This window comes from Rutidosis leptorrhynchoides, chromosome 6 (assembly GCF_046630445.1).
Source record: "Rutidosis leptorrhynchoides isolate AG116_Rl617_1_P2 chromosome 6, CSIRO_AGI_Rlap_v1, whole genome shotgun sequence".
Lineage (NCBI taxonomy): Eukaryota > Viridiplantae > Streptophyta > Magnoliopsida > Asterales > Asteraceae > Rutidosis > Rutidosis leptorrhynchoides.
The window spans coordinates 3,010,090-3,020,514 of record NC_092338.1 but is presented as its reverse complement, the minus strand read 5'-3'; the positions used below and the strand labels follow the sequence as shown (position 1 = coordinate 3,020,514).

Genomic DNA, 10,425 nt, shown 5'->3' with positions numbered 1-10,425 from the left:
ATTATTATTATTATTTATATATAAATAAAATGGACTATTAACTTTGAACATCCAATAATAAAAATGACAATATATTATGAAACTGGGGAGTATAATTTGTGAGTGTTGATCACAAATCAAATTATCACGAATTGAAGCTTCCTGACCAAGGGGCTCTTCGATACTACTGACTGTTGAGGCGATGACTCTTCAGTGAGACTGTAATCGTAGAAGAAGATATAGAAATATATTGAAGCGTAACGATAACGATAAGGAATATTAGAGAAGTCATAATTTAAAGAGAGTCATTTAGATACATAATACGAAGGAGACTGAAATAGAAATTTATATGCGATTATAATAGCAATCTTCTACTTTTTTATTTCTCAAAATAATCTTCTGTCCTTCCTTTGAATCCAATTTGCCCAAAAGTGAGGCATATAAATAGTCCCAAATGCCATGTCACCAACCACAACCTGTTAATCATTCAAAAAAACAAACAAATAAACAATATGCTAGGTAATCACTAAAATTAAATTAATTTAAATTTAAATGGTCATTATTTAATTACCTACATAGACATTTCTAATGTTGTAAACTATGTCACTTTGTCCTTCGTTCGGATCTTATGATATATCTTAGTATTGAGAATGGTACTAAAGATCTTTATTTGTTTATAAACTGAGAGATCGATAATACTCAGGTGATTGGTGACTCTTTATGATACTATGCAAATTATCAAAAAAGAAACTTTTAAATCTTATAACATATTTCACATATATGCACAATCTAAAAGACAGTAAGAAATCGACAAGCAATTCTCTTTTATCTTCTGACAGTATCGGTTTAAAAGACTTTGGGTCTAATTAGGAGTTCATTGGGGCAAAATACCCCATAGACAATTTGTTGTCTCATGCTTTCGTTTTAACTACGTTATTTATGAAGACCATGTCTATAAATAATCGGGGTTTCGGGTGTGAAGATAGAAAGGAAAGTAAAATAGTCTGGTTTAGAAGAATGCGGGTAAAAGTATGGGTGTTCATCGATTCGGTTTTTGGTTTGTTCGGTGTATTCGGTTCGATGTATTGGGTTTTAAAATTTTTTGTGGGCAAAACCGAATTCAAAATGAAAACTGAACCCGAACCGAAACCGAAAACCAAATCGAATTCGGTTCGGTTTCGGTTAAAACCGAAAATAATGAAAAAATTCAAAACCATGGTAGTTTAATTGTGGCGTTACTGACGTTTTAGTTATTTACAACCTAAAACAAGGACATACTATTAAATAATCAAGAATTCGATAATTTATTAATATTTATAGTTTAGTTATGACGTTACTGTTATCGTTATTAAGAAGATGATAATAATAATTTGAGTAACATAAATATAATGTAGACTATCTAATCGTCATATGAGTGATAACCTATTTAGATGATTGAATTCCAAAATATAATGACATTAAAACATAAATATACAAATGATATATATTGAAATTTTTGAATTCGGTTTTTCGTTTAACCGAATTCATAATTTCCAAACCGAACCGAAAACCGAATTCAAATTCGGTTTCGGTTTTACTCGATCCGAAAACCGTATTTCAAATTCGGTTTAGGTTTTTTTCGATTTGGTTCCGGTTTGTTTTTGGGTTAAACGGTTTCAAACCAAATAGTGACCACCCCTAGGTAAAAGAGCGTCCGGATATTGTTTTTGTCCACGAATCCAAATGTAGTATTGTAAGTCCCAACTGAGTTGAGATGACATGGGGAGCTTTCAATTTTAATTTCATTCAAAATCCTAAAGTAGGGAAGTCAGGCGGAATGTTAGTTATTTGGGATTCGAACATTTTCGTTGTCAATCAAACGGTCGAGGGACATCGCTTTCTAGCCATCAAAGGTAATTGGTTAGGAAAAGAGAAAGAAACGGTTGTGGCTAACGTCTACGAGCCACACAACAATGATGAAAAAAAGAAGCTTTGGGAAAGTTTAGAACGATTTATGGCATATCCGGATGTGGAGTGGGTTCTCGGGGGAGATTTTAACGAAGTAATGTGTCAAAAAGAAAGGCAAAATAGCCGTTTTATTGAGATTAGAGCAAAAACTTTCAACAATTTCATAGACAACAACTAATTAATCGAGATCTCCCTGCTGTGGAAAAGATTCACCCGAATTTGTGACAACGGAGAAAATCCAGTAAGCTAGATCGTTTCTTGGTATGTGACCAACTCCTACATTCATGGGGGGATGTTACTGCTATAGCTCTCGATCGCAATACGTCGAATCATTGCCCGATTATCATCAGGGACAATAATGATGACTATTCGACACTTAGTTGGAGTCTAAAGAAGTTTAAAAGGTAATAGTTTATGCATGTAATTCAAAGGTTTACGGGTATAGAGCGGACTATTTGTTCCGGGACAAACTCAAGAATGTGAAAGCGGCTCTTAGATCGTGGAGTAAAATTGAATACGGGAACCTTGTCAAAGATATTGAGCGGCTGCAAAAAGAAACTGAAGATTTTGAACTGAAGGCCGATGGTGGCACCCTCTCGGATGATGACAGAGAAAAATGATTGAATGCTAGGATACTTTGGCTAAAAAGGAAAAGGAAAAATCTGACATGCTCAAACAAAAAACGGGAATCAAATGGGATGTTGATGGAGACGACAACACAAAATTTTTTCCTGCTTCGATCAAGAGGAGAAATAACAGCTCAAACATTCAAGGATTGTATATCAATGGACTGTGGGATGAAAAACCTTAATCCATTAAAATGGAAATTTTCGAGTTCTTCAGTAGGCTCTTTAAGGCCAATCAATCAATCTGCTAAACATGACTTCGACTCGATGAACTCACTTCCTTTTAATATCATCAGCACTGAAGATGTCGAAATGTTAGAAGCCCCATTCTCATATTCTAACATTTGGGACACCATCAAAGAATGTGAGTCGTAAAGAGTCCCGGGCCTAAACGGGGTCAATTTAATCTTTTACAGAAAATTCTATTGGCTTATAAAAGATTATCTGAAGGCGGCCATAGGTTGGTTTTGGTCTAGGGAATCGATCCCCAAAGACTGTAACGCAAGTTTCTTAACTTTGATCCCAAAGAAGAAGACCCCAATGAATCTAGGTGTTTTTCGTCCCATTAACATTATCGAAAGCTTTTATAAAATAATTGCAAAGATTTTATCGAAAAGACTTCAAAGAGTTATCCATAAAATAATTGGGGTGGAGCAAAGTGCGTTCATGAAAGGAAGATTCATTTCAGACGGTATCCTTGTGGCAAACGAGATGCTCGATAAGGGAAAAAGACTTAAGAGGAAATGCTTGATTATTAAAGCCGATTTCGAAAAAGCATTAGATAGCATTAACTGGGAATTCTTATATAAAATTCTTGAAAGAATGGGCTTCGGGTTGAAATGGAAAAGGTGGATTAGCACATGCATATACTCTGCTTCGGTTTCGGTACTAATTAATGGATCACCTACAAAGGAGTTTTCATTACAAAGAGAGATTCGTCAAGGAGATCCACTGTCTCCTTATCTCTTCATCATAGTCGTGGAAGGTTTAAATGTTTTAATCAAACGCGCATTACAAGTTTATCTTTTCAAAGGAATGGAAGTCGGGAAAGGGAAAATTATAGTTTCGCATTTACAATATGCCGATGATACAATTATCTTTGGGGAATGGAGCAAAAGAAATGTCACTAATATATTTAAAGCCCTCAAGTGTTTCGAAATTTCCTCGGGCCTAAAAATAAACTTCTCAAAAGGTTGCCTTTTTGAACTCGGGGTCCAAAAGAATATAGTGGATGATATGGATGTTCGGTTTTCAAGTTGGATGCTAACCTATTTCGTACCTCGGATTGCCAATCGGGAAGAAAATGAATAACATTCTAGATTGGGAACCATTCTTAGATAAGTTTCATTCAAGACTTGCGGATTGGAAGGCAAGGTCGATGTCTTTTGGTGGCCGACTTACACTAATCAAATCGGTACTTAGTAGTCTTCTATTGTACGCCTTCTCCCTATTCTGTGCTCCTCCATGTGTCATCAACAAGCTTGAAGTTTTGTGTCATAAATTCTTTTAGGGCTGGTCGAGAGGTAACACAAAAATCTTGTGGGTAAAATAGGAAAACATTATATTATCCTGTGAGGGCTGGGAGTTAAACATCTGGTCCCTAAAGGCAAAAAATTGGCTCTGTTGGAAAAATGGTGGTGGCGGTTTCATAATGAAAAGGGTGCTCTTTGAGTAAAAATCATAACAAGTATCTATGGGTGGGATGAGGGATTGGGGGTTCATGTCAATAATCACGGTTTGGGAATGGGGACGGTTTGGAAAAATATCTGTAAAGCGGGTTTTGCCATAGACAACCTTGATCTACCTTTCACTAATTCTTTCGTGAAACTTGTATGCAAATGTGATAACACTCTCTTTTGGAGTGATAGATTGCTAGATAACCAACTTCTTGCATAAAAATTTGGAAGATTATTTAGGCTCGAATTAGACAAGGATGTGCTGATAATGAATAAGTTTTGAAATGATGGTGCAGAAATAATATCTTCATGGAATTGGCTGTGCGATCCCTCGGGCAGAACTCTCACCGAGTTACATGAACTCACTGCTATGTTTGACTGTTTCTCCTTCTCAGGTGGCAACGCGGATAAGTGGATATGGAATTTGAAACCTAATGGTTGTTTTTCGACACATACACTAACCAAGATGATTGACTCCAAGCTGCTGCAACATCTTGTCTCACAACCTGAAACAGATCGACTTCAAATTTTTCCTAAAAAAATTAGACTCTTTGTATGGCGTGTCAAAAAGCAAAGGATCCCAGTCCGGGTCGAAAGTGACAAACATGATGTCGACTTGGATTCGGTTCGATGAAACATATGCAACAACGACCTAGAAACAGGCGACCATATTTTTCTCCAATGTAACTTTGCAAAGGACTTATGGTTCCGAGTTTTTCGATGGTGGAATGCAACTCGACATATGTATTCAAATCTGGAAGATCTATTTCATGGTGTACATGGCTCTTCACAAGTCAACCAACGATCAATCACATGGAAGGCCATCGAATGGGTGTGCGGATACATAATATGGCGCAACCGAAACAATTCACTATTTTGGAAAATAAAAGTAATGGTCCCATGGCTCTAAATGAGGTTCAAATTAGAACTTTTGAGTGGATTTCTAGAAGATCGAGAAAGAGAAATCTCGATTGGGGTCAATGGCTTCTAAACCCAAGTGTGTTCGATGATCAAGGCTAATTTTATTTTCAAATTCCGAATTGTCCAGGATGGTAGCTAGTATTCGGTTTCATGTATATTTGTTCTTGTCCTACATGTAATTCTCCTTTCAAACATGTCCTCACATGCTTATCTGTATTGTCTTCCTTTTTTAGTAATGAAATGTTTGATGCCTTTCAAAAAAATAAAAATAAAAATACACAATACTGTTGGGAAATTACGGTCTCACTAATTCCCACCACCCAGCCCAACAATAATAGTAAAGAAATAAGAACAATACACAACACAAGATTTAACGTGGAAACTCCAAAACAGGAGAAAAACCACCGGCCCCCAAAGAGAGAAATACACTATATCACAAATTGTTACAATGATATAGACGACTCTCTTAAGCCAACTACACTCTCCAAAATATTTAACTAATACAACTCTCAAACAAGAGTAAGAAAGAAAGAAATAATCAAATACTTAAAGTGTATTGATTGGTGCAATTTGGAAGTGAGGCTTAACACTCCTTTTATAACCAAGTCACCCCCTCCCACTTCTTCCTCCCACCTATGTGGGATAACATCCATTTACAAATACAAAGCAACCATATCCATTTCTTCTAACCAAAACTATAACCAACAAATCTCCACCTTTTGGATAGAAGAAGATAATCATGCTTCCACTTTGCAAAAGAAACCGACGTAGATGCTTCCTCGACGACAACTTCAAGATCCTCATCTTCATGTCGCTGACATTACCTCTAACCCAAGAAATAAAATTTGCATCTTCATCGAACATTGTCAAGACCCGACAATCATTGTCATAACAGACAATCATAACTCTTAACAGAATTATCATACTCCACCATAAAGAGTATATCACTTAGAATATCGCATTCCAAGCATTTCACCTCGGCACATGTTGTTGAACAACCAGCTGAAACTTTATGGTGCAACTTCCCTGTTTGGCTTTCCCGAAAGTCCCATCAGCTACAACATCAGTTTCCACCACACAACCTGCATCAACGCCAAACCAATGCCCATGTGTAATTGTGGAACCGCTAACGAACATCCCTTTCCACGGTGGCGCGGACACACCATGAGGATGACGTGACTTCAGAGGAATTCGTCACTCTCCGTAACAACGGAGACAATGTTAGTGTCTTTGGAGCCATTTACCGGATTAGCTCCACCTGGACAATTAACCCTTACATGCCCAGTCTTCCCGCACCTCCAGCATACCAGATTCTTCCCAGAGTTTCTCTTTCGCCTATCCGAACACAACACTATCGTATCTCCTGATGACGAGACCCCGTTACCTTCCAGTCTTTTCTCCTCGGATAGGAGCTTGCTAGTAACGTCTTCAAACTTCAGAGTTTCTTTCCCATACATCAAAATAGGTTTCATGTGTTCATAAGACGATGACAAAGATAATATCAACCTCAAAGCTTTATCTTCATCATCCGTTTTAACTCCAATAGCCTCCAGTTCCGAAACAATACCGTTAAGAATACTTAGATGATCTGAAATCTTTGAACCCCCATCCATACGCAGAGTATGAAATTGTTCTTTAAGACACAACCGATTTGAGATGCCCTTGCCCTGGTACAACTGCTCTAGTTTAACCCAAAGCTCCTTTGCCGTTGATAACCCGTGCACATTTGCAAGCACGTTCTTTGCAAGACACAAACGAATCGCACTTGCTGCCCTCAAATCCATATCATCCCATTCTTCTTCATCGAACTTACTGCTAGAATCACTGCCAGGAACAAGGGTGGGTTTACCCTTCAAAGCCTTGTGTAAACCGGACTGAATCAACACATCCTTGACTTGAACCTGCCATAAGCCAAAATTGATCATCCCATCAAATTTCTCTACATCAAACCTCATTGGACTAAACTTCGACATCGTATCCGTATCCTATAGACAACAACTTTCTCTGATTTTGCTCACGTTTCGAATAGCCAAAAGATGTAGCAGGTAGCCAGGACCCTTTAAATCGGAAATCCACAACTAGGCCACTAACAAATTCAACTATTAATACGAATCAGAAAAAATATTGTCTAACCAGATACCCTATACGATCAATAGAACTCGTTTCTGATGTGGACGATCCACTCACGTGGCAACCACAGAGCATACTCCGACTCCTATAACCGAGACCCCCGTCAAACCTGACGCTCTGATACCAGTTGTTGGGAAATTATGGTCTCACTAATTCCCACCACCCAGCCCAACAATAATAGTAAAGAAATAAGAACAATACACAACACAAGATTTAACGTGGAAACTCCAAAACAGGAGAAAAAACCACCGGCCCCCAAAGAGAGAAATACACTATATCACAAATTGTTACAATGATATAGACGACTCTCTTAAGCCAACTACACTCTCCAAAATATTTAACTAATACAACTCTCAAACAAGAGTAAGAAAGAAAGAAATAATCAAATACTTAAAGTGTATTGATTGGTGCAATTTGGAAGTGAGGCTTAACACTCCTTTTATAACCAAGTCACCCCCTCCCACTTCTTCCTCCCACCTATGTGGGATAACATCCATTTACAAATACAAAGCAACCATATCCATTTCTTCTAACCAAAACTATAACCAACACAATACTTCGTCTTGCAATCTAATAACTTATCCAATATGTAAGAAAATTTTCATCTATTTCAAAAAAAGTTCAAAAAGTAAGAACCATGATCATCTTGTTGCTTTCGATTTGAACTTCAGATATTATTCAAAAGAGAAATATCTCAAATATATGAAGTTCATTCGAATCTACTGAAGAATAATTTACGAAATTTGCGAGATCATGCCCTCTACACAATTGAAAACATAGAAACGATATTTTTTTCTTTGCGGTCCTATACTCTATCACCCATATATGAACAATAAAAATCATTTTAATTATACTTCTATTATTGCTATCATTAGAATTTATCTTTCATTCATATCATCATTAGACCATCTTTAACCTTCATGGCGTATTGGCGTGTTGCTAATTAGGGGTGGGGTGTTTGGCGGACGTGTTAGTAAACTGATAAATAATGGGGTGACGTGTTGAGTGACCTGTTGGACGATGTGTTAACATCTGATTGGAAGTTGGGTAAAAAAGAGGATAAAAAATAATTAAAAAGAAAATTTGAACCAATCAAAAAACTGCACGCAACATTTTATTGTCGTGCTCCTTGCACCCACACCAGCTAACACTTAGCTAGCATGCCATGGTTAATAGGCGTGTTGGGCAACACTTGGGGGAGCACGCTCTCGTTAGAAAAGGCCTTAGTACATATAAAATAAAGATATTAGATAAATAAATGGTAACTTTTGGATTTACTTTAACAAATGTATCAAAAACAAAAGTATTTGGAAGTCAACATATATGTACAACTCAAACTAGATAATTATTATTAGCTACCGTGATTTATGTTCTCTTTTGATATTTATAGTGATAGCGATAGCGACAACCTTTAAAACTATTAAGTGTTGTACATTTGAATAATTGTCGTCACCCTAAAATTGTAATTAATCGCTACATACAACACTCTTTAACGAATTAACGATGACCCTAGCTAAGGGTTGTCATTATATAATACTTTTTAATAACTTGGAATAAATTAACTAACCAAAAGGGAGAAGTGAGGGCCGGAGGAGTAGGAAAGTGAGCTAGCTCGGTTCCAATGCTCCCGAAAAATAGACCGGTCAAACTGTCGCCGTTGATGATTGGTATGCTTGATGGTGCAAGCCATCCAATCAACCCGAAACCTATTACGTTCAGGTCTGTTCGTAGCCAATCTCTTTGAAAGTTACTGACAATATAAAATAATTTAATTAATTTTTATAAAATAAACAAAATGAAGGTATCATATATTATATTTTGTTATAATTACAAGCTAATTAAACATCTTAATATATTTTTCGTGTTATGTTATGTTATAGAAAGTAATATTCTTTGTTACGTTAATAGATTAAATGAAAGCTAGGGCCTGAGCCTCCGGGAGGTCTCAGGTTCGAATCCCACACAGGGGGTTTACTTCTGGATTCCGCCCGCTCTTCGAAAGGGTTTATGGGCCAGGGGGTTCCTCCTGGAAACGCGTGAGTCGAGTCTAACCACTTACAAGCCGTTCTAAAAAAAAATAAATAAAAAAATGGAGTATTTAACATGTTGAATGCGTATGCTTAATTAATTATTGATAAAAAAAATTAAAATATAAACTAAAATCGAGTTGGGCCCGGGTTAATTACCACGTGTATTTGCCACCCGAAGCCTGTAAAACCTTTAGAGGGTTCCTTGCTATTGTTGACGACCTCAAAAAGGCTGAAATAATATAATGCGAAACAAAATTAAAATATATTCATCACTGGAATCATATTAAATTGTGAAACTATAGTTCACAAATCACAATAAAAATTAAAATTACTTGATAAAATAAATAATCTCAACTAGCTAGCTAGGTGATTAAATTTTATAAAAAAAAAAAAAAAAAAAAAAAAAAAAAAAAAAAAAAAAAAAAAAAAAACTGAAGTATATACGTAAACGACGAATTGAACCTGATTTTTTTTTTTTGTTGTTGCAAAAATAACGATTTGAACCTGAATTTAAGGTGATTTTGTTGCGGTTGAGTGATGAGAGGGATGAAGTGGCCAAGCCTATGACGGTTGAGGTTGGTGTAGCCATTGTTGCTTCTTGTTCAACCTAGCTCTGCTCAATCTCACACAAAGTTTAATTGCTAAAAATGAATACTATATAATTTGTGGTGGTGTTAATTAGGTTAATTATTGGATTTTTGATCACATGGAAGGATAGATAGATGGATACAAGTGGTTTCAGATAGCATCAGTTTCTTCATGTTCAATAGCATTTTGCCACGTGGATTATATGTGGATAATATAGATTTTCATTTGAATTCTGTTTTTGCCACGTGGAATATGATTCGGCTAAGCGTTGACTACGTACATATCGACCATCATACATTCATACCACTATATGTGTTTGGGTGAAACTATAATCTAGCTTTAGCTCGAACTAGAATTGGAGCTCGAGCTTAATCTGGAGTTAGAGTTTGTAGATGAAATTGAAAGCTGTAATTTATTATTTAAATTAAAAGGTTAAAACTTATATTTTATTACTGTTTGATAAAATAGTTGCAGTTTATTTATGTAAAATAACATAAAAGGCAAAAAAATAAATGATAAAATAATAAT

General features: G+C 36.2%; 1 protein-coding gene across 1 annotated transcript; it reads right to left on the bottom strand.

Annotated features, from left to right (window-relative positions):
• Nucleotides 1-206: 206 nt before the first annotated feature.
• LOC139856029 (photosystem I subunit O-like) lies at nucleotides 207-9,991 on the bottom strand. Its single transcript, XM_071845266.1, has 4 exons — nucleotides 9,814-9,991; nucleotides 9,466-9,538; nucleotides 8,847-9,029; nucleotides 207-455 (listed from the first exon to the last, which is right to left on the bottom strand). The coding sequence occupies exons 1-4, from the start codon at nucleotides 9,896-9,898 to the stop codon at nucleotides 359-361; spliced, it is 438 nt and encodes a 145-aa protein (XP_071701367.1). The 5' UTR covers nucleotides 9,899-9,991; the 3' UTR covers nucleotides 207-358.
• Between the last annotated feature and the right edge of the window lie 434 nt (nucleotides 9,992-10,425).

Coding starts and splice junctions, on each gene's coding strand:
- LOC139856029 (XM_071845266.1), bottom strand. CDS start 9,898: ATGGCTACACCAACCTCAACCGTCATAGGCTTGGCCACTTCATCCCTC. Junction 9,030..9,465: donor TCGGGTGGCAAATACACGTG/GTAATTAACCCG, acceptor TTATATTGTCAG/TAACTTTCAAAGAGATTGGC. Junction 456..8,846: donor GCCCTCACTTCTCCCTTTTG/GTTAGTTAATTT, acceptor AATGATTAACAG/GTTGTGGTTGGTGACATGGC.